Source organism: Seriola lalandi, unplaced genomic scaffold (assembly GCF_002814215.2).
Source record: "Seriola lalandi dorsalis isolate HSWRI2012SDOR001 ecotype SW California unplaced genomic scaffold, Sedor1 jcf7180002054969, whole genome shotgun sequence".
NCBI classification, from domain to species: domain Eukaryota; kingdom Metazoa; phylum Chordata; class Actinopteri; order Carangiformes; family Carangidae; genus Seriola; species Seriola lalandi.
This window is the reverse complement of record NW_019525520.1, coordinates 849,519-872,815: the sequence shown is the minus strand read 5'-3', so window position 1 is coordinate 872,815 and position 23,297 is coordinate 849,519. Positions and strand designations below refer to the sequence as shown.

The following is a 23,297-nucleotide window of genomic DNA, read 5'->3' as shown; positions in this document are numbered from 1 at the left end:
TTTTCTTGCATTACTATACTATGAAATTTTTAAAAACTTTTTATGCCTTACTATACTATGACTTTTTCTGCCTTCCTATACTATGACATTTTTATGAGTTTTTATGCCTTACTATACTATGACATTTTTGTTTGACTTTTATGCCTTACTATTCTATGACTTTTTCTGCCTTCCTATACTATGACATTTTTATGAATTTTTCTGCCTTACTATACTATGACATTTTTGTGAGTTTTTATGCCTGACTATACTATGACATTTTTGTTTGACTTTTATGCCTAACTATACTATGACTTTTTATGCCTTACTATACTATGACTTATTCTGCCTTCCTATACTATGACATTTGTATGAGTTTTATGCCTTACTATACTGACTTTTTTTTTGCCTTTCTACAATATGACATTTTCTGCCTAACTATACTATGACATTTTTGTTTGACTTTTATGCCTAACTATATTATGACTTTTTATGCCTTACTATACTATTACTTATTATGCCTTAATATACTCTGACATTTTCATGAATTTTTTTGCCTTACTATACTAAGACTTTTTTATGAATTTTTCTGCCTTACTATAATATGACTTTTTTTTGCCTTACTATAATATGACATTTTCTGCCTTACTATACTATGACATTTTTATGAATTTTTCTGCCTTACTATACTATGACATTTTTATGAATTTTTCTGCCTTACTATACTATGACTTTTTAATGAATTTTTCTGCCTTACTATACTATGACTTTTTTATGACATTTAATGTCTTCTGTACTAATACGTTTTCTTGCATTACTATACTATGAAATTTTTTAAAAATTTTTATGCCTTACTATACTATGACTTTTTCTGCCTTCCTATACTATGACATTTTTATGAGTTTTTATGCCTTACTATACTATGACATTTTTGTTTGACTTTTATGCCTTACTATACTATGACTTTTTATGCCTTACTATAATATGACATTTTCTGCCTAACTATACTATGACATTTTTATGAATTTTTCTGCCTTACTATACTATAACATTTTTATGAATTTTTCTGCCTTACTATACTATGACTTTTTTATGACTTTTTCTGCCGTACTATACTATGGCTTTTTTATGAATTTTTCTGCCTTACTATACTATGACTTTTTTATGACTTTTTCTGCCTTACTATACTATGACTTTTTTATGACATTTTATGTCTTACTGTATTATTGTTTTCTTGCATTACTATACTATGAAATTTTTAAAAACTTTTCATGCCTTACTACACTATGACTTTTTCTGCCTTACTATGACTTTTTTATGACATTTTATGTCTTACTGTACTATTACGTTTTCTTGCATTACTATACTATGAAATTTTTAAAAACTTTTTATGCCTTACTATACTATGACTTTTTCTGCCTTCCTATACTATGACATTTTTATGAGTTTTTATGCCTTACTATACTATGACATTTCTATAACTTTTTTCTTGTCTTACTGTACTATGACATTTTATGCCTTATTATAATATGACTTTTCTATGACTTTTAATGCCTTACTATACTATATGGTATTATGCCTTATTATACTATGACATTTTTATGAATTTTTATGCCTTAATATATTATGGCTTTTCATACCTTAATGTACGATGAAGTTTTTATGACTGTCTATGCCACACTATACTATTGTTTTTATGACATTTTATGCCTTACTATACGATGACGTTTTTATTACTTTTAATGCCTAGTATATTAAGCCATAAAAAGTCATAGTATAGTAAGGCACACTTTTTATACCCTACTATACTATGACTTTTCTTTGACTTACTATACATTACTTCCAATACTTAATACTATACTATACAGGTTAATTAGCCTCAACTGGAACTCACAGGTTTGATCACAGGTAAACTGACTTTTGCTCTATTGAGGTTGAACATTGAGGCCTGTTTTTCAACCCAACCTGTTTGTTTTTAATCATATACTTGAATTTAAAAATAATACAATCATTGTAAGATGGCACAATTTGAGTCATTTGACATTTCAGTGATGTTGCACAGGGATGAACTCAGCTTTGTTCTAAACTGTTTAAAGCCCAATAGCATAAATGTTCCTTTAAGGTTTTTTAAAATCTGTACAGTACAAAACTCCCCCTGGACTCACCACTGCCAAGGGTGTCAGTCGATTGAGGCCTCAGGAAAATATCCACATACTCCTGGAACGGGATGTCCACTGGAACAAATTCATGACAATGAGTCAGCAAATGTGTCATTGTAAAAAACAAATGCTTTAGTGACTGTCAGATCATCATAGCGTAGCAGGAGTGAGTATTAGTCATACATACCTTTCCTGTACGAGTAAGTGTTAGCTGTACTGAGCCTCACTCTCCGGTCACCATAGTCCTGTAGTAAACTTGACTTGGAGCACATCAACCTGAATTTCTAAAACACAGTCAACACACAGGTATTTAACTCCAGTGCTAACAGTGCAGGCCTGAAGTGTCGGGACAGTCTGACTTGTAACGATGACCATGAGGCTTCAGTACAAACTGAGGGTGTTTATATCCAGCTGAACACTGAAATAACTAATATTTAAAACTCAACAAACATCACACACAATGAAAAGACCTTATGTCACCCCCCAACCTATTTTTTTAAAGGTCCATATGGTATAAAGGTCTCTGTCCATGTGTAGTGTGATTATAGATCAGGTCTAGCTTCTATATTAATACTGTGAAAGTATCAAAGCCTCAGTCCACAGAGAAAAGCACACAGCCTGTATTCAGAAACTGAGCCTTAAAACCAGCCGTCAGGACTTCTGGAACTTTGTGATGTCACAACTGAACAGTCAGTGGACAATTTTCTCACTTCCTACATACGGTTATTAAAAAAACATCAGCAATGAGTCAGCAAATCATTTAAATCATTAAATACGCACCGTGTTATCAGTCAGGCCTCTGAGGATGACTGGTCTGCTGTATGCATATCTACAAGAGAAAATCCTTTTAGCTCATGTAGCTTCTGATTAACAACGAACCAGACAGGCGCTCATTGTATCTCCATGAATCACATTATGTACAAATATAAATGTATATATATATATAATTATTTCGTATGTATCCAGATGTCCACAATGCATGCAACATGTAATGGTCTATTGACAGAGATATTTTCCCATGTTTAATTCATTTAGATAATTTATTTACTTTATTTAATTTTACTTTGTTTTAATTCATTTTAAAACAGTTTTAGAGGCTCAGAGTTTACCTACATGTAACAGTGTGTTTTTTAAAAATACTTTCAGTTAAGTTCTTTATTCGCTTCAACATAGTTCCCATTTTGCAAAGTGTAAAATATGGACCTTCAATGGATATAAACATCCAGCTTTACGTACCTTTCAATGAACTGTTGATATGAGAGAGAGGAGCTGTCAAACACATCTATGTTACAGGGACCTTCATCCTGTAATCTGAAATCTGAATTTAAAGACCTGAACACAGAGGCAGACACAAATATGAGAATAAAAATCTGTTGTTGTGCGTTCTGATATTCTTACATAGAAGAATCACAAAATAAATAAAGTCTACACCAAAATTACCTCCTCCCATAATCCCAGATGTAAACTTGAATGACAGGAAATGTAACTAGAGCTGCAGCCATTAGTTGATTTATCATTTGACAAAAATTTAAAGATAACAGGTTTAAAAATTGATTGATCATTTATTATTTGGATGGCTAAAATCTCTGAAATATGAAAATTTGATGCTTTTCTTTGTTAAATCTTTAATGTATTTGTTTTTTTTTTTTGGGATTGTTGGTGAAATCAAAACACCATATCAGAACACATCATCTGGGCCTTTTGGGAAATGTGGGTATTAATCAATAATGAAAATACTGACTGATAGATAATATAACAGACTCATCTGTGAGGAGCGATAATTATTGTTAGTCTTTTTAACCTAATGTCAGAAAATACAAAGTTGGAGGACACCCACAACAAGATTTTTGTTTTTTAAAGTTGACATTTGATATTTATGGTCATTTTGCATCTAATCTTAACTATTTTGAGTCTCTTTGTGTTTATTTTGCATCTATTTTTAGTTGTGTATTTAGAAGCTATGGAAAAAAATAAAATATTTATGAAAAATTCATGTATTAGACATTAACAATCAAAGTAGGTGAGCTCGATGAGACCAATTTGATATCATTTTTATTTTTTAATCACAATTTTCACTAATATGAAGGTGCATAAAAACACATCGGTATTATGTCATTAAAACAGTAATTTAATGATGGTCCCTAAGTGAACAACCAGCGGAGGGGTAGGAGTGTAGTAGGGAGGTGAGCTAACAATCCTCACGAGCGACTATCCGTCGAATATCGAACTTTAAACTAACTGGTACTAAAACAGCCGTTAAACCGACAGATTTTTAAATGAAGTTTGGTGTGACGTCAGTCAGAATGGCGGTTATCGCTACGTAAGAAGACACTAGAAGACACTTTGCGGTACATTCAATATTACAGGAGATTTAAAAACTGGAAATTTGAAAATATTCTTAAAAAGACGTCTAGAACATGTCGGTTTATTGCTGAAACAGGTCTGTGAACTCACCAGCCTCCTCCGTCATCTGTCCGCTCCTCTGCCCTCAATACGACAAGGAGACATATCACAACAAACTGTGTGTTTTTATGTTCCATTCAAAACGGAATCACAGAAAACTTAAATTTAACAAAATAAAGCCTGTATGAGGCGAATATGTCACATAAACACAGGGCATGAACTGTCTTAGCGCTTCCTGTCGGAGCTCCAATCAGAAAACACCACATTAAGCTGACCGGGACTGTGCTGCATTCAGGGTACATGGGAACTATGGGCTCTAAAACTCTGTCAAACCCAGGCTGCAGTGCGCATACAAGTAACACTGGATACGAAAGATAAAGTAAATATACGAAATAATAGTATTGTCAAGAAAATATGAAATAAATGAATAATAAATAAATAAAAATTTAATAAAATAAAATAAAATGATCATCACTATCATTATAATCTGTTCTCTTAATGAGAGATTAACAAAATAATTGTCTCAGAATTCTGAAATAATGATTTTCTTACTTCAGAAAAATAGAGCAGCAAAAATCCTCTTTTCTGAATTAAGGAGTTAATTAATATCCTTTTTTTCCTCACGTGAATGTATTACAGGCGAACATGCATTTATATTACAGCATCAAAACACCAAATATTAAGAAAAAAAGAATTTATTTAACATTATACAGTCAAAAGGCCCAAGATACAAATCATTTAATATTGTTCTTAAAATGCATTCAAAAACAATTACTTTAAAAACACCTTTACACACAGATACCAAACAAGTAGGAACACCTGTACAGTGCAATCCAATATAATCCAACTGTGAATATAATTTTGACGTACTTCATGTAAGCTATGCATAGACAGTAAATCACAGTTGCAGTTTCTCAGTGCAAAAGTAATCAGAAGGCAAAAAAGTTACAGTAACGGATCAATAAGAAAATAAAGAGGTATTAGAGTTGACAGATGTTTCTTCACCGTCACATCACAGGTTCAAGTTTATAAAATCCACCATCAGTGCAAATGTTTCATATTTGTGCTCAAAAACACAAAAAGAAATTCAGGTAAAACAGCAGAGCGTCAACATCTAAACAAAGACTTAATATAGTTTCTATATTGGATCAACTTCAGGCTAAAACCTGTTCAGTTAAATGGCTGTGATAAGAGTCTGTGCATGGAGTAATTATTCATTTTAGTGTTTAATTATGATCAGTCATTACATCTTAAATAGGTACAATAGATACAAAATAGCAATTAAATGTTCAAATTTATTTTCTTGTTCTGTCTTTAAATTGTGAATTAATAGTTATTATTTTTGTAAAATTAAACATTAATTTAAGAGGTTTTTCCTTTTTAATTTGTGTCAGTTGAACATGTTCCAGATTATAATTAATTTGTTTTATAAATTAACATTAATTCGAAGGTGACACATCTTTCACGTAATTAAATTTAAATGATCATAAAATGGAAACGTTAAATGTTAAAGGAGAAAACAAATGAACAGTTTAATTGAATATTAATAAATTTGTTAAATTAGTTCTTTAAAATTCTTGAATTCATAGTTTAAAGGAAATACAGTTATTAACTGGTAAATTTAATGATCTTTTGATTCATTTTACAAACAAAAATATGTGAAAACATTCAATTATTTTCCTTTAAATGGAAACAAGTGCTGAGTGTGAACAGAACAAATCAGTTCAGAAGTGGAAAAGGTGGCGTCAAACTAAACGTGCCTGTAGAGCTTCACATTTAATTCTTTCATCATGACTGACGCGTTTTCAGTCACAGCTCGTCATCAGAGCATTAAAGGGTTCGACAATAAACTGCGCACATCCAACACAAACAAGGCAGTGGCCTGACTAAACACAGGTGTGCAGCAGAATACAAATATCAGCACAGTGCGAGTTCAGGGACAATAAGTACAATCACTGCATCATAGATCAAGAGCCAGACATTGTTATGAGACAGGTCTCGTTAAGACCTGGAACGACCAGAATGTTGAACCTGTCAATCTTTTCCACTTCCTGTTGTTTGACAGCGCACATGTCTGCTGCACACCTGTGTTTATTCAGGCCAGCGCCTCGTTAACCTTGTAACGAGCAGCTGATTGTGCTGCTGTGATGAAACATGTCAGTCATGATGACAAATAAAACATGAAGCTCTACAAACACTTTTCTGGACTGATTCTCTAATTCTACTAATTCTAGCTTTTAAAGAAAGGAGGATTTGCTTTTTTAATTTGTTTTATATGATGATAAAAAACAAAACTCTTCACAGACTGATTAATCAGTTCATTTAGATTTAGGTTCTTGATGCACTTTTTTTTGTTTGTTTTAAGACGAAAGAATCGCAAAGTATATGAGACGTGAACTTCATTCAGCTGGATGTTTTTACAGTTATTCCACTCTACATTAATCCGACCTGACAAACTCTGGCATCATGAAACCTCCTATGAGAGGACAAAGAGAGAGAGGAGAACGGGGAGGACGACTGCGGCGGCTGGACCGACGCTGGAGGAAGAGGAGGAGCTGTTGAAGGTGACGAAGCCCGGCTGGTTGGTGGAGATCTGGCTGTTGATCCAGGTCTGATACTCTGACACTCGGGCGTAGACTCCTGGGAAACTGGGTTCAGCACAGCCGATTCCAAAACTCACCACTCCGGCCTGGACCCACCTGGATCCGTCTTTACTCACCATGGGGCCGCCTGAGTCGCCCTGCACAGGTGAAACATCACGGTTACTATCACCAGGAAATGTGTCAATACACTGGAAACCATTAAACTCAGTAGAGGAAGACGTTCTCAGATTCCTCACTAAAGTAAAAGTAGTAATACCACAGATTAAAAAAACACAAAAACACGTTATATTGTTGGATTATTACTGATGCAGGATTTTAAAGAACATGGTTTCTGCAGTGTTCAACAAATTACATTCAAAAAGTTTTAACACCTTTTTTAGAATATAGTTCAAAATCTCTTTCAAAGTCAGAATGACGGGGAAAAAAATGAAGTCTAAAGATTATTTATTAACTACATGAACTTATTGGCATTTAATCACATTTCTGTCAGTAGTTCGCAGCCGTATTTACCCATGATTCTTAGTAATATAATGAAACAGTTAACGCAGGTAGTTTATTCTGTTGAACCTTGAAAGAAGTTTTTTGAGTGAACTGAATTTGATGCTGGAGGTTTTAAGTGTTAATGAGTAAAATATACCTGAAGTATAAAAAGTAAAAGCACTGGTTCTGCAGTGAAAAGCCTGTGACTGATCTCTGATTCTGACTTTATTAGATGTTAAGCTGATTCATCAGAAACATCCCCACAGTGTCAGCAGACAGACTCACCTGGCAGGAGTCCTTCCCTCCCTCAGGTAGACCGGCGCAGATCATGTTGCTTGTGATTCCGATGTTGTTGCTTGCGTAGGATTCGCTGCACTGATTGTTGGACACGACGGGAACATCGACCTCCTGCAGCCTCTGAGGTGAAGGAAGAGGAACTGACGGAGGAAAGAGACGTGAGTATTTACAGAGCTGAAGGTTTGAGGTCTGAACTCCTTTAAACCTTTGATAGAAAGTTCGACACTTTGTGAGACATGTTTGTTTGTGTCATTACTCTCCTGAGTATTTGTTGTTGATTTAAATATCATTGGATAATAATAATAATAATAATAATAATAATAATGATACTTACCGTCGCTCTGAATGGTTCCCCAGCCGGTGACCCAGCAGGTCGTCCCGGCCCTGAAGTCGCTGTCGCCCGCCGCCAGACACACGGGTCTGATGTAGTTGGTGAAGTCAACTGGTGAGGACAGTCTCAACAAGGCGATGTCGTTATCACTCGTGCTGCTGTCATAGTTTGGATTCCTGATGATCTCGGACACAGTCCGGGACACCTCATTAACATTTGTGCCTTCTTGGGTTTCACGTCCGAGGTAAACCAACAAACCAGCGGTGCTGGTGCTGAGAAACACAACATGACAACACGTGAGTGTAAATATGATTTACTCATTCTTATTTTTTATTCTGTGAAATTGTTTAATTGGAGTTCATGCATGTAAAACATCATGCAGGGATGTAGTGGAATCAACTCATGTTCTCTCCTTAACTCAACCTCAACATACTGCAGGTTTTCTTAAAGTGAAGTTGGTTCATGATGAGTGGCTGTAAAGTGTCGGCCTACAACGCCTTCATTGTATTTTCTCTTTGTTGTGTTAAATCTCTTGCTTGTTCTCTCTGTGTTTGGACAGGTGAGGTGCTGAGGGGTGTGTCGGAGCTCACCTGCGGAAACAGTGAGCAGCCGTCAGGACCCACTGGTTGTTGATGAGGGAGCCTCCGCAGAAGTGAAAGTTGTTTCTGTGCAGACTGGCCTGCCATGGCCACGCCCCTGCAGGAGCATCCTCACCCCCTACGATCTTTGTGTTGAGGGGGGCGGTGCCACAAACTGGAGGGAAACAGTCAAAGTTCATGTGATCACAGTTGGTCTCAGCTGTTTCTGTCAAGTGTTTGTTGCTGTGTTATTTCTTTCTGTCCCTGCGCTCTCATTGGTGGAGGTTCGGTTATACTCCGGCTCCACCAGCTCTGTGGATCACAGTGTCTGGTCCAGACTGAAATATCTCAACAACTATTGAACAAATTACATCTACATTTCATGCAGACGTTCATGTTCCCCAGAGGATGAACCCTCCTGGTTTTGGTGATCCTCTGACTTTTCATCCAGCTTCCACCAGCAGGTGGTTTTCATCAAATCTGTGAAATATCTCAACATTTACTGAATTCATTCTCTTGACATTTCATGCAGACGTTCATGTTCCCCTGAGGATGAACCCTCCTGATTTTGGTGATCCTCTGACTTTTCATCCAGCTTCCACCAGCAGGTGGTTTTCATCAAATCTGTGAAATATCTCAACATTTACTGAATTCATTCTCTTGACATTTCATGCAGACATTCATGTTCCCCTGAGGATGAACCCTCCTGATTTTGTCGGTCCTCTGAATCTTTCTTTAGCGCCACCATGAGGTTGACATTTTTGATTCTGAGTGAAATACCTCAACAACTATTTGATGAATCACCAACAAATTTGCTGTAGATATTCAAGGTCCCTAGAGGATGAACTGTGAGAGCTTGGGTGAGCCCCTGACCTCTGGTAGAGAGCAAAGATTTATAACTGTGACATGTTTGTTGCTGTGAACGAGCCGTTCAGGTGGATGTCGCTCTCATATCTGAGCCAGGAGGAAGATAAAGGCTGGAAACAACCTGGATCAGTCCAAAGTTCAGAAACACACCTACCTGCTATAGGGAAGGTAAAAATATCAATTTGTGAGTTTCAAGCTGGAATTAAAGTATTGAGCAAAAATTTTAGGCAGAATTAACAATTAAACCTGAATCAGATCAATATGTGTGTTTTAACTTTGGACAGAGGCAGAGCAGCTTTACTTAACGAATAAACACAACAACGGTATTAATCAATAATTCAATCAAGAAAGTGATTAAATGTATTTGAAGCAGCTTAATTATTAAATAATCTTTAATTAATTTGCCATAAAGAGACAAAACACACAATAAACTAGATAAAATTGAATTTGACTGATAGCATCATTATTATTCTTATTCTCAAATGTTCTATAGATCACGACATTATCATTGCTGTGAATTATTTTGGCCACGATAATCCTGCAGTGAAAATCTGATGTGGCAGATTTAAAATGACCATAACAGGAAGTGTCTCGCTCCTGTGTGCGTGCTGTGGGTTTTTGTTTCATAATCCATTCATGAGACAGGTGCAAGGGCAATAAAAAGTCAGCAGGTCACCAAGGTTATCAGGGTTCTTCTTCTGGGGAACATGAACATGAACGGACAGCTGTGGAGGAACCACATCTCTGTATTCAGACCGGGTTCATGTCGAGAGCTCGCAGGCCGTTTAAAACCTCTCTCCCCTCCACTCGTGTGTGTGTTTTGTGTAAACAGAGAAAACAGGTGAGTCAGCCAGGTGTTATCTTGGCAAAAGAGAAATGAAATGAATAAACAAAAGGAGGAAAAAAAAAACTCACCATCCGACTGTGTGTTGTTTCCTGTTGGAGACACAATAAAATAAAACACTGTGTTACGTCATGGAAACTGTTTGTAGTGTAGAGATTGAGAAATCTCTCCGTCGGAAACTGAGCACAGTTCGGAGAAGTGTGAACAACAAGAACAGCGGCTTCCTACACCAGAGTATGTCGCAGGGTGAGGTCGAGCATGTCGCAGGGTGAGGTCGAGCATGTCGCAGGGTGAGGTCGAGCATGTCGCAGGGTGAGGTCGAGCATGTCGCAGGGTGAGGTCGTGCACGTGGCCTTCGGCTGAACCAAAGAAACCACGACTCTTGACCTGAGAGGAATGTGTCATGAGATAAATGATGTTTTCACTGTGTGTCGAGACATTGACTAATCAGATCGAATGTTTTCACTGGGAATTTTTGCCATGCTTCGAAAAGTAATCTTCTTCATCTGTGGCTTGTTTCCTTTAAAAACACTGAAATACTTTTCTGGTGATCAGAGTCGGAGCGACGGACCGACCGCTGGTGGAAGCACATTTACTCAAGTAACGTCGTTAGTTAAGTTTAATTAAGTACAAGTTTTAGATACCTACTTATTTAATGCTGCTTTATACTGTTACTGTTATTTATCTCTCAGCTGGGGAAACTTTTCAAATTAAGACTTTACTTAATTAATCTTAATCTGACTAAATGAAGCTGGTGATAATTTATAATATTGCAGAAGTAAAAACGGATGTTCATGTGCTGAATTCTGTCAAAACCGAACTATGATTAAAATGTGAACTGATTTAAGCTGCAGATTGTGTTGTCAGTTTTCTCTCCCGCCGTTAGCAGCTCATGTGACCAAATGTTAAGCTCTGTGATTGGATGTTTCTTGCCAAAATGCACCTTGGGAATTGTAGTCAGCGTGACTTCTACCCCTAACATTTGAAGTACACGAACTTGTTCCTTTTATCAATGAACCAGATGTTTTGTAACACGGTTGTTTATCATTTATCAGAAAAATTAAGGGGACTTTTATTTTGGTAACTTACATACTGAGGCTGATGCCACTCTCATGTCTGTACATCCACTTACCAGCCATTATCACCATGTCAACATTAAGTGTTTGTTTCCCACCAAACTCTCTGATCCCGCAGTAAATTTATCCACCTGTAGTGACAGTTTTATTCAACGGGTTTCTGGTTCTGTTCAGACTCACAGCTCTTGGTTCAGGTTCGGGAAAGATCCTGGTCTGGTTTAATACAGAAAAAGTGACTTCAGACATTTAATCTAAACCACCATCTTTCCATGACCTTGACCTTGACCTTGAGCCGGTGCTACAACTGGGAGAATAGTTTATTTGTATTTGAAAATAGTTTCTTTGAGACAGGGTTGTTTTTTGTAGTGTTACATAATTTGATCTTTGGATATAGCCAGGCTAGCTGTTTCCCCCTGTTTCCAGTCTTTATGCTAAGCTAACCTAAGATAAGCAGCTGCTGGCTGTAGCTTCATATTTACCGTACAGACATCTCACTCTCTGCAAGAAAATAAATGAGTGTATTTCCTGAAATGTGGAACTGTTCCTTTAAATCTGAGGCTGTTTTTCATTTATTAGCCTTTAGATCCTGGTCTGGTCATTACAGGTTCAATCCAGCCCAGACACGCCGCTCTTATCCCGCTGTCCAGGAAGTGTTCGGCTCTTTTACTCAAGTAAAAATAGCAACACTGCAATATAAAGTACTAAAAGTCCTGTCAGTTTTATAATATCATATAACTGGTTCATTATAACAGGTGCATTATGGGTATCTTGCTCAAGGTGGAGCTGGTTTTATTTTTCTTACATACTGTTGTGCAGTTTAATCTATAAGAAAGTATCATGTTTTATAAGATCTTCATATGTTTTGTGTGTGAAATCTTACTTTGTAAAGTAACTGCAGTTGTTAGATAAATGTAGTGGAATAAAACCTTCAATATTTTCCCACTTGTCTATGAAGCAGAAGTGGAAATATAAAATAGCATTAAAATGGAAATACTCTAATAAAGTACAAGTACTTCAAATTTATATCTGATCACAGAACTTGGACTTTAGTTAGATCTGAACTGAGTATGAAAAACTTTCTCCTTTATAGAAAAGCAGATTTTCCTTTTCCTCCTGTTCTGATGTAAAGATTTAAAAGAACTGTAATTAATAAAGCAAAATCCGAGTTGTTGAAAAGAAATGAGTGACTCATTCGGTCATTTGATGGAGCAGCCGATTGTCTGTTGGAACAAACAACACTGAGTCAAAACTGGTTGTTCTGGATATTTAAGATTGAGTGAATTTGAAGTATTTTTAACGTGACTCCCGATACTGGTGTTCCACTTCCTTCTTTTCAATGTGAAGTTATTTATTTTACATAGAAGACACTTTTCTATTGAGTTTTCACTGTTTGTCTGATGTTAGAATATAAAGCAGTTTGTGTCTCTGTAGTTTTATGACTGTAAACTGACCAGACAGGGAAAAACACTGTAAACACACAAAAACACTGATACATGAATAACATGAATGAATTGTCTGGATTTCCTGTAAATACAAAGTTATACTGAAACAGAAAAGTCAATCTGCTCTATTCAGATTTTTTTTTCACTGTAGTAATTAAAAATACGAGTCAGATGATCAACACTGACACTGTACTGAGACCAGCTTTACGTTTTACAGAATATTGACCAGCACCCACCTGTAACCATGAAGGCCAACAGCACGGCAGCACAAAGCAGCTTCAGCTCCATGGCGCCGGTCTTCAAACTGAGTGTGGACACACAGAGCGCTCGAGCAGAGTCTGGAACAGGAAGGTGTGACCTGCACTAAAGCTGCTCACCTGTCAAGATAACCTAGGTTGTTGTGATTCTCCACCCACGAAGGCAACACCTGACATTATGCACTTACGCCCTTTATTATAGACATAATTAAATTTAGCTGCCTAACCCTGATCTTTCAAGGCCCTGAGCTCTGGGCGGAGTGTCAGCTGATTTAATTTAATATTAGCTTGTAGATAATACACACCTGGGGGTTTTCATGTTTAACTCTTTTACAACATTGAATTAAAATAGATTTGTGCAGTGTGAATTAAATAATGACACATAAACTGTAAAGTCTGGAGAAACTGGGGCTGACATCAACTCCTGATCACAAAGAGACACAGAACTACATCCTTCAATGTCATTCTGGGTCGGGCAGTTTATTTGATTGAGAGGGGCGTATATGAGGTATGTGGGGTGTTGTCAGCGTAGGTGGAGAATGACGGGTGTCACACCTTGCTGTAGCAGTAGACCCTGATCGATTTCTCCCTGTATTATCACAGTTTGAAGAGTTGCACCATGAAGGTCAAGCTGGTCTCTGGTAACAAATTTGTCATTTCCACATTCGCCATAGAAATGAGGGTTTGAAGTGACTGTAAAAATGTAACATTTGTCAAAAATAATGTTGATTTAGTGGGTTAAAATAAACATGTAATGAAAGATTAAATAGATTATAATCAATATAAAATGTGTGATCGTATCGGCCAGTCACACCTTCACCCTCATGGGATTCATTAGGTTCTCTTATCTAATCTTTCTCTTGCTCCCTTCATAAATACAGGAACATGGAATCAAGTCAAACCGGTTTTACTCCCCACATCACCTGGGGGTTTTCATGTTTAACTCTTTTACAACATTGAATTAAAATGGATTTGTGTTTCTTTGTGCAGAGTGTGTATTATACAGTGAGAACCAGAGGGACGGGTTTTTCTCCAGGGCAGAAGGGAAGCCAGCGCTGTGTTACCTCACCACCGGGGCTCGAGTCCGACCCCCCCCACTTCCTGTCTCTCTCTCACTGCTGCCTGAATTAAGGCAAAAATGGCCAAAAAATAACTTAAAAAAAAACACATAACTTCAAGCTAAAGTTAGAAACTAACTAAACTTTTTATCAAGATAAAACTTGAGGTGATGGTGGGAGGATGTTGTTGGCCAGGCGACCCGTTTCCGGTCTTTATGCTAAGCTAAACGGCTAAGCTAGCTTGCCATTTAAATGACAGGTATGAAAGTGTTGCAGATATCACAATATCATAAGTACAACTGTTAAGTAACCAAACAGCAAGACCAAATCCCGTGGAGAGAGTAAATAATTTTATTAACATTCACAATTCTTCATCAGCCAAAAATGCCAAATGACCCGATTAAAATCCTACACACGAAACTTAAATCACAAAGTAGAAACAAATTCATCTTAATTGTGGAGTTAAAAAGGTGAACCGTGCCAGCTGTAGCATGAAAGGGTTAATTATTCATGTGTCAGCCGAATAACCAAGTAGAAGATAACGCATGAGTAAAACAACATGAGTCCTACCTGCTGAGCTACATTAGTTAGTAGTGAGGTCCCTTTTTTTATCTGATTTTCTTTCACTGACGGAGCAGCTGTAACACCGAGCGCTTTTCACTCTATCATCGGCTCATCGTGATAAACCTGTCTTCTCAGGACCTACATATAGATACTGTATACATTTTTGTTTTGTTTTTTTACACAGTGAAACTTAAAAAAAAAAAAAAACACAAGGGGGTTAAAAGTTCTGGTGATCAAAGCTCTGCATCTAGCCAGTATTACCCAGAATGCACCAATTCACAGAAACCCAAAACAGAAATCTCCTGGGTGCATCACGATACATTACACTTAGCGTTCAGACTGACTTCGCTTCCCTCGCCACACGTCCCTGAGTCCCGTCCAGAAGATTTCTGTGTGAGATGATGAACCGTCGACGGCGGAGGGAAGATTCAATTTTACCACATTCTTTACCTTCATCTCCTTCCCTTCCTCTCATCGATGCTGGTTTTACCAAACACGAGCAGAAAATGAGGATAAAAACCGAAACTTTATTCTGAAAACTGACCGCAGGCCGTCGATCTGAGGGGTCACACAACAACACTGTGCTCATTGTTAAACAGTGCTGCCGTCACACAGGTGAAAGGTGGAAGAGCAGAATGTGAGGCTGGTTAAAAAATTTACCGCAGCGATGTCGTACCATAAACGGCCCACTTCCTCCTCACGTGACGCTCGACCAGTTCGGCCTGATGAAAACCAGGATTTAACAAATTTGGATTGAGGTTGAGAGAAATTAAGAATGTATTAACAACTCAGATCGTGAATTTAGCAATAAAAGGCTTTTCAAAAAGTGTCAAAAATATTATTTCACCAAAATATGCTCTAGTCCTAAATTCGTAGCACCACCTTCGCTTCCCTCTTCACCAGCTGGTTCCCTTTGAAATCACCGTCAGTTCTTTCCTCCTGCTTCCACCCACTCTTATTTGTCATTAAAATATCTTCACTTTCTCCAAAAGCCACACGAAACGTATTTAACAGAGCGTCAATCTCTGCGATACAAAACACCTCCAGGATCTCGGTTCTTTTCCTTCAGTACCAGTAGACAGAGAAAATGTGCTTCTGTGGAACAACTCTGGTTTGAAAATAGTTCATTTACACACCTCCTCCACCTGCACACGACACAGGGTAAGGCAAATCAACTGCACCTCGGGGGGGGGGGGGGGGGGCTGACTAGATCACACCGAGCGTCAAGATGGATGACGTTCTTGAAACCGGAATCGTGAGCTCCGAGTCCGTCCAGAACCGGGGTCGCCCTCAGTTGGACTTTGTGTGTTTTCCAAAGTGGTTACAGGAGAAGAAGATTCAGTTCTTCCAGTAGAAGAAGCCACAACAAGAGTCTTCAATGTGTTCTTTGTCCATAGTGAGGCTTTCCTCCCGGTCTGAGCCAGGAGGGTGCAGAGTGCTGGCTCCGCAGTGAGGGCTGATGGGAGATGTTTGTGGTGCAGCACTGAAATCCAAGTCCATCCAGACCGCTCGAGCCCCTCCCTGTAATACTTCAACAGCAATCAGAGGAGAACATGAGCAAAGACGTCAACATTTCACATGAAGACACAGATCAGCTTCATAAAAACAATGAAAAAAAAAAGAAAAAAAGCTTTGGCTTCTTTGATGTGAGGATTCGTTTCAGTTTAACTTTTGAGTTTTGCACGTTCTTCAGAAAAATTTTCAGAAGTCACTTTGTGCTCTGGTAAAACATGACATCATCTGTCACCGTTAATTAGCATTTTATAGATAAACAAAAAAAGGTTAAAGTTTAAATGATTAATCAATAATGAAAAAAATATCTGCCCTAATTAATATAGAATCTAAATTACTAATAATATATATATAAATATAACAAATTCAATATTTAATATTTTTTTCAATAAGTTAAAAAATTAACATAATTAATAAAGATTATTAAGTTGACTTGTGTTACGCTGTAGCTTCAGATGGCACCAGCAGGGGGCAGCAGAGTTATAAACCAGCGCAGAGGAAGGAGACGTAAACAACAACCTCCTCCTGATCCGAGTCCTGTGGCTGCGGACTGATGTAGCTGGATGGATCAGTGCTATTAGAGCAGAGGAGGTAAACGTGTCATCGCTTCACGCCATGTTGAGCTTCTCCCTAATGATAAACGTGTTCCTGTGTTCTTGTCATTAAACCACGAGAAGCAGCTCAGGACACGCGTCAGTATCAGCTGATTAAAGGAAGTAGACGCAGCCGGCTCAAGAAAACAGAAAAGAAAAACTGAACAAAATAAAACATAAATGTGAATAAATAATAAAAGGGGAATAAAGAAGTCACAGGCAGAGTACAGAGCAAGGGAACAAACACCGTGACCCCGAGTGTGAGACGGTGAAAATCTCATCAGTGAGTTGGTGGAAATGATTTCTGCTCCACCGACTTTTCAAAGGCACCGAGCGGGAAAACAGAGCGGACGGCTCGTTACTGGAATGCGGCGCTCAGACAGAACGACTCTTTGAAGTTTGCACACTCTGGACCAGCTCCATTAGAAACAGGTGTCTGTGTGTGTGTGTGTGTGTGTGTGTGTGTGTGTGTGTGTGTGTGTGTGTGTGTGTGTGTGAGTGTGTCCACTCGCTCATGCATCTGCTCGTCCTGTTGAGTTTGCAGGAGAAATGTGAGTGAACATGAAAGCAGCTCATCTCTCTGCGTCTCACCTGTTCAGTTGATGAGGATGCCGGTCGAGCGTCCTTCCTCCTCTTTAATGTTCTTCAGGTTATTCTCTGCTTCGTCCACAGTGCTGCAGCACACACACACACACACACACACACACACACACACACACACACACACACACACCAGTAATTAACTCCTGAAAATGAATTAACGACGCCAGCTGAGAGAACGTGTGCATGTGAACGTGTACGCCTACGTTAGGAAGTCCCTGACGTCCTCCACCGTGATTTCTCCTGTGGAGTCGAGGGTGAGGTCAGCGCAGCTGAGGGGGGAGTCCAGTGGGGTGTCCAGGACGGGGGAGGACAGGGAGCTGGGGGGCCCCTCTGTTTGACCTGTGAGGGAGGAACCCAGAGAGTCAGGGGCTGGAGGATGTTTGTGACCTGACAAATACACTTGAAATGTTACGGCATAGAAATGGTGGAGACAGATTTGGTTTTGAACATTTAAAGCTGCTCTCGTCAAACACTTCTATGTGAACAATACGTTATAACTACTTGTAACGTGAGAGGAGTTAGCGACCAGCTGCTGAACACAGTGGAGCATTTAGCAGCTAAAGAGCCAGATACTTGGTGGTGGTGGAGACCGAACCCAGAGAGGGAACATGTTCATCCAGCGGCTTCAAATAGGACTCGAAATTAATGCTAATAGATAGAGAGATATTTACCCCCTCTGTGAAATTCATAAGCAACTGCGTCGAAACACATTCACCGTGTCAAGGTCAGAGTTCTTAGAGAGTTTAACAGATTTGGAAAGTGACGATTTCACAAAATTTGCTCAAGTGTAGTTGTTCGAATGCTGCCACACATCCTTCCTCCTGTTCTTTCCTCTGAGAAAAACAAAAGTATTTGCAAAAAAAAGGTTGTTTCTGAATTCAAAACAACATCAAAAAGAGAAAGTTAAAAGCTGGTTAAGTCTTTCAAAGCCTCATTCCTTCCTTTAAACTCTTTTCATGGAGCATTAATTCTTACAATTTGTCAAAATGGGGGAAAAAAACCATTAAAACGTTCTGCGTCGTCTGAATGACTGGTTCTTAAAGTCTGAGGTTTCAGTGTCATAAACAAACTGGTCTACGCTGGTCGCCACAACAACCATCACTTCCTGCCAGGGAGGGAGGTGCCGGGCAGGAGAGGCAACTGGGGCATACTGAGTGGTTGCCATGGAGATGAGATGAGATGGGAACCCCTGCCAGGTCTGATCGAGGGTTTAAGAGTCTCAGAGAGACAAGAGAGAGAGAGAGAGATGAAGTGGGAGAGAAATAAAAAGAGGAAGGCGTGTGTGTGTGTGTGTGTGTGTGTGTGTGTGTGTGTGTGTGTGTGTGTGTTTGGACCTACCCTCAGCCTGACCCATCTGGTTCTTGTGGGTTCCGTTGGCCTGCGGCTGCGTTGTCGTACCGTCGCTGAGGAGACACACGAGCGTTTACTTTGGCCGTGGACGGAGCAACAACGAAGCAACAACAGTAAGAAAGTTTCATTTCTTTGGTTTCACATGCAGCTGAGCGCCTCAAGCTCAAGTGGTTCCCAACGTGGGGTCTAGGGACCACCAAGGGTCCTTAACAGACTTAGGGTGGGTCCTCAGAAAATATGAAATGTATTTGTTACTATTCTCTCACTTTTATTTCCCATCATTTGTTAAATTTTATACTTACTTTGCTACTGATATTAAGAGATATGCAAGTTGTGTAAGTCAGTATGAAAAACGTTCAGGTGTGCTTGATCTCATGTTCACCTGCATTCAGTTCACCTGGAAGAGTTTGGGTGTCCCTGCAGTCGTCAATTAATACATCAGGAATGCAATTTGGTAGAGGCGAAGCATCTAATCTAAATATGTGTGTGTGTGTGTGTGTGTGTGTGTGTGTGTGTGTGTGTGTGTGTTACCTGGCAGGTGTGGGCTCTAGTGGCCGGTCCAACTGCACAGAGAAGAGCGGCTCAGTCAGGACCTTCGCAGACAGTGAGAACCTCTCGTACTCTGAGGGGGAGATCAGGTAAAAGCCTGTGGGAACAACAAACAAACAAACAAACAAACAAACAAACAAACAAACAAACAAACAGCAGTTAGACTAAAGTGTCAATATATAATTAAAATGTTTCGGTTTCATGTATTTTGACCATGGAAATTGTTGTACTGTAATAAACTATGGTGAAGGACGACTGATCAAAACGACTCCCTACATTTGAAGCTATCGCAAGGTCCAATTGTCTGTCTGTTCCTCCATTATTTATATTCCTTTAGTTCGTAAGTGTCTGCAGATCAAAAGAAGAGTATTCGAGGTTGTGATTCATTGCAGACAGTCGAGTAAATTCTTCTTCTTCACTTCTTCAAACATAAAAACTATTCATTCAAGTCCCAGCTCGGAGGATTTGGGAATGTTAGTTTTTGTTAGTTCACTGCCTGGTAATGAACTCCTGACCAATGAGTGAGCCAGCTAACCTTTTCTCTGCCTAGAGACAAAAAAAAAATGATTTGGATAACTTTATTTCTGAAGCTGCTGTAACGACCAGTCCTCTCTGTTGACAAAAACAAGCGCAACGTTACACATCTGGAAAACATGGACATCTGCGTCACCCTAAATTAGACCGTTACCACTTCGACTGTGAAAAATGTCTCATTGTCCTGGAGAGAAATGCTCTTGTTGATATTTTTTTAATATAATGTTTCACCTCCGCTGCACCGGGATGGAGGCAGAGGTCTCAAACAAACAGATGTCTCAGAGTGTTGGAAAATAAAACCAAAACTATCTGCATGGCTTGATACCACAGTGTGAGACAATACTTCTTGTGAACTGACCCTTCACCTGGTCTGACTGTCCTCATCTCTCCCTGCATTGTGTCTCGAGGTGTTGTCTCGTTTCATTGTTGAAAATGTTAAATATCTTCTAGTTGCCAGTGTCTGAATGAAACGGTGTTTTCACTTTTATCTCCTCACCTTGTCCGTTCTTGGTGAAAACGCAGGATGCAATGCCGCTAATGTCTTCTTTGCGGATGCAGTCGTAGCGCACCTGAGGACACACAAAGAAGACATCAGTGATAAGCAGCGGTGGGAATCATCAGCACTATCGCGATGCTACGGTGGCTCTGAGAGGTCAAAGCACTGCAGCTACAGGAAAACACATTAAAACAGACAAAACACAAACTAATAGATACAGCTGCAAATACTCGCTGCAGGAAGTGTTTCCGGGGGGACACTTAAGAGTGATGAACTTGTTGTTTAATGCTTTTTAAAAGTCGCAAAGTATTGAACAACGAGTTCGTCTCAGCAGGTTCATCACTCTTTTAAAGTTAGAGAGAGAGAACATAATCATTCTTTTTCCAATGGTACCAATAACACTGCACAGTTACTATAAACACCATTAAAATGCACGCACACACACACAAACACACACAACCGTCCCCCTAAGCCCCGCCCCTTAGCCCCACCTGTGGTCGGAGGCCCGGGATGTTAAAGAGGTGCATGTCTCCCAGGTTGGTCAGACACACCAGTGTGTGTTCACTGTAGTCTTCCTGAGCCGTGGAGCTGAACACCACCAGCGCCACCTTCCTCACCCGGCAGCCTTCATGCGCCGTCAGCTTGAACTTGGTCTTGGCGCTCACCTTGGGGAGAGAGAACACCTGGAGAGAGAGAGAGAGAGAGGGAAAGACTGTAACTTCCTGAGTCTCTGACAGTCTCTCAGATACAAAGAGAGTTTTTCCTTCTCCACCTTGAGCTGTTCCTCTGACGCGATGAGGACAGAGTGAGCGTTGGTCATATCCGGTGCGATGGCGAGGTCCTGCGAGGCTTCGTACGGGTCCGGTAACGGTTTCCCCCGGCCGTCCAACACGCAGATCGACACCACAGGAGCCCTGTGCATCAGCTGAATCTCTTTGCCCAACACCGCCTCCACGCACACACTGCTCTCGCTCGCCCCGCCCCGCTCACACACGCGGCCCGAGCCCACGCCGGGAACCTCCAGAGCGTAGGCGTACACGCTGCCCGAGTTGGTGCCCGCCCATAGTGTGGGGCCATGGTGTGTACCTGGTGGTTAGAGCGCAGTGACGATGAATAACAATAATACAAACAAAACACTGATCTGTCAGAGTGAGAGCTCTACGTCCAGTCAACAATCTCAACCAGGAAGTGAACGCACCGTCACGCAGGAAGGTGTCAGCGAAGCAAAGACATCGGACCACTCCAGACAGCGAGTCGTCCGCTGACCGGGGTTCAATCCTTCGCTGTACGGGCGCCATTTCCTCCTGCTCTGCCAAAGCGGCGTTGGCCTCCTGGACCTGTCACAGATGGATTCAGTCTCTCTGTTCTGAGCGAAGCCTCGTACAAACGGAGAGAGAGTCATTTACCTTGCTGGCGGGGCTGGTGATGGTGCGTTTCTTCCCCGACACCCTGCTCTTGCGGATGCGCCTGAAGCTCTGCCGTAGGGACTTTTTCAGGGACTTGACTCTGGACAGGGGCCCCTCCATCGCCAACGAGTCGTTAGGGTGCAGGGTACACCTGGGGGCACAACCAGGAAGTAGAGCGTGGCTTTCTGGATCGAGTTTGGTTCATTTGTCAGACGCCCGTGTCCTATGCATCTATGCATGTATATATATATATGTGTGTGTGTTTCTAACCTGGCCAGCACAGCGTTTCGTCGGTGGTAATCAAACAGGCCGAACCCATGACTCGTCCCAAAGGCGATCAGGTTCCACTCTGCGTGCAGCGCCACGGCGGTGACGGAGGCCGGGGGCAGGCACTGCACCAGCACCAGCGGCTGGAAGCCCGGGGGGAAGGGGGCGGGTTTAAGGCGCGGCTCCAGTCTGTCGTGGCCCTTCCAGGTGAAGCCCTCCCTGTCCTGCAGCAGGTCAACCACCGACACGTCCACCACGTGGTCCGAGCGCTCGTCGCTCAAACCCAACACTATCACCTGGAGACACGCAGGAAGTCAAGAAGCTACGTCTGAACTGATTGTTTCTGTGGGTGTTTTTAAAAGTGTTCCTTTCCCGTGGCCCCGCCCACAGCTACGCGGCGCTCTGCTGGTCTCTGTCAACATATCTAAATGTCATTTCTACATGTGGTTTAAAAGCAGAAACAGATCTCAGTACGATCACGTTTGCGTCACCTGTCCAGCAGTTCCTGCCACCACCAGCTTGTTGCTGTATTTGCACAGGCTGATCTTCTGGATGCCCAGCCTGGGGTCATCGCTGTACGGGTCGAAGCAGCCCACCTACACACAAACACACAAACACACACGTACACCGGAGTCAGTCGGATGTTACGAAAACCACGCACAGGCAGTTTGCGGTTTTTGTGCGTCAACATCTTAAAATCTGTGTCACTTCCTGTCTGGTGATTGTAAACGTCAGACAGTTTGAAACAGTTTGGGCCTAACGAGAGAGAGAAATAAAAAAAGTGTTATTTCAGCGTCGCCAAAGATGCCAACGAATTCTGAGTCACGTGATCAGCAGCCGAGCGACGGCGTCACCGTGAGTTACGCCAGGAACAAGAAACTGCCGTTCGTCTTCTCCCATCATCCGTCTGAGCAGCTGCTGAATGAGACGCACGTTTCTCTTTCTCAACTCTTCACAAAACTGTGCTCAGTCTCATTCTGGATTATTGATCTGATCAGATTCAGTTCAGGCAGATCAATGTCAACACGTCCGTCTGAAGCTCTCCTCTA

The 23,297-nt window shown here is 40.3% G+C and overlaps 3 protein-coding genes across 5 annotated transcripts in view; all 3 read right to left on the bottom strand.

Moving 5' to 3' along the window:
• The window catches only part of jmjd8 (jumonji domain containing 8), a 21,795-nt gene extending 16,993 nt beyond the window's left edge, over nucleotides 1-4,802 (bottom strand). The window contains exons 1-5 of the mRNA XM_023395854.2: nucleotides 4,593-4,802; nucleotides 3,375-3,470; nucleotides 2,919-2,967; nucleotides 2,326-2,422; nucleotides 2,145-2,213 (exon numbers count right to left, since the gene is read on the bottom strand). Coding sequence (XP_023251622.1) covers nucleotides 2,145-2,213; nucleotides 2,326-2,422; nucleotides 2,919-2,967; nucleotides 3,375-3,470; nucleotides 4,593-4,678 — 397 coding nt within the window. The 5' untranslated portion in view covers nucleotides 4,679-4,802. The remainder of the gene's footprint in view (nucleotides 1-2,144; nucleotides 2,214-2,325; nucleotides 2,423-2,918; nucleotides 2,968-3,374; nucleotides 3,471-4,592) is intronic.
• Nucleotides 4,803-5,220: 418 nt separating this feature from the next.
• LOC111646358 (serine protease 27-like) lies at nucleotides 5,221-13,391 on the bottom strand. The gene is made up of 6 exons (XM_023395835.2): nucleotides 13,296-13,391; nucleotides 10,613-10,633; nucleotides 8,843-9,005; nucleotides 8,256-8,524; nucleotides 7,910-8,061; nucleotides 5,221-7,281 (listed from the first exon to the last, which is right to left on the bottom strand). Exons 1-6 carry the CDS (start codon nucleotides 13,345-13,347, stop codon nucleotides 7,018-7,020), a joined length of 921 nt encoding a protein of 306 aa, XP_023251603.1. The 5' UTR covers nucleotides 13,348-13,391; the 3' UTR covers nucleotides 5,221-7,017.
• Nucleotides 13,392-14,702: 1,311 nt separating this feature from the next.
• The window catches only part of llgl1 (LLGL scribble cell polarity complex component 1), a 46,697-nt gene continuing 38,102 nt past the window's right edge, over nucleotides 14,703-23,297 (bottom strand). For all 3 annotated transcript variants that reach the window (XM_023395834.1, XM_087170926.1, XM_087170927.1), the window contains 12 exons: nucleotides 22,740-22,844; nucleotides 22,252-22,544; nucleotides 21,982-22,132; nucleotides 21,774-21,912; nucleotides 21,348-21,661; nucleotides 21,067-21,258; nucleotides 20,576-20,648; nucleotides 19,528-19,642; nucleotides 18,985-19,049; nucleotides 17,850-17,985; nucleotides 17,635-17,717; nucleotides 14,703-16,467 (listed from right to left, as the gene is read on the bottom strand). In XM_023395834.1, the coding sequence (XP_023251602.1) occupies nucleotides 17,639-17,717; nucleotides 17,850-17,985; nucleotides 18,985-19,049; nucleotides 19,528-19,642; nucleotides 20,576-20,648; nucleotides 21,067-21,258; nucleotides 21,348-21,661; nucleotides 21,774-21,912; nucleotides 21,982-22,132; nucleotides 22,252-22,544; nucleotides 22,740-22,844 (1,662 nt within the window). In that variant the 3' untranslated portion in view covers nucleotides 14,703-16,467; nucleotides 17,635-17,638. The remainder of the gene's footprint in view (nucleotides 16,468-17,634; nucleotides 17,718-17,849; nucleotides 17,986-18,984; nucleotides 19,050-19,527; nucleotides 19,643-20,575; nucleotides 20,649-21,066; nucleotides 21,259-21,347; nucleotides 21,662-21,773; nucleotides 21,913-21,981; nucleotides 22,133-22,251; nucleotides 22,545-22,739; nucleotides 22,845-23,297) is intronic.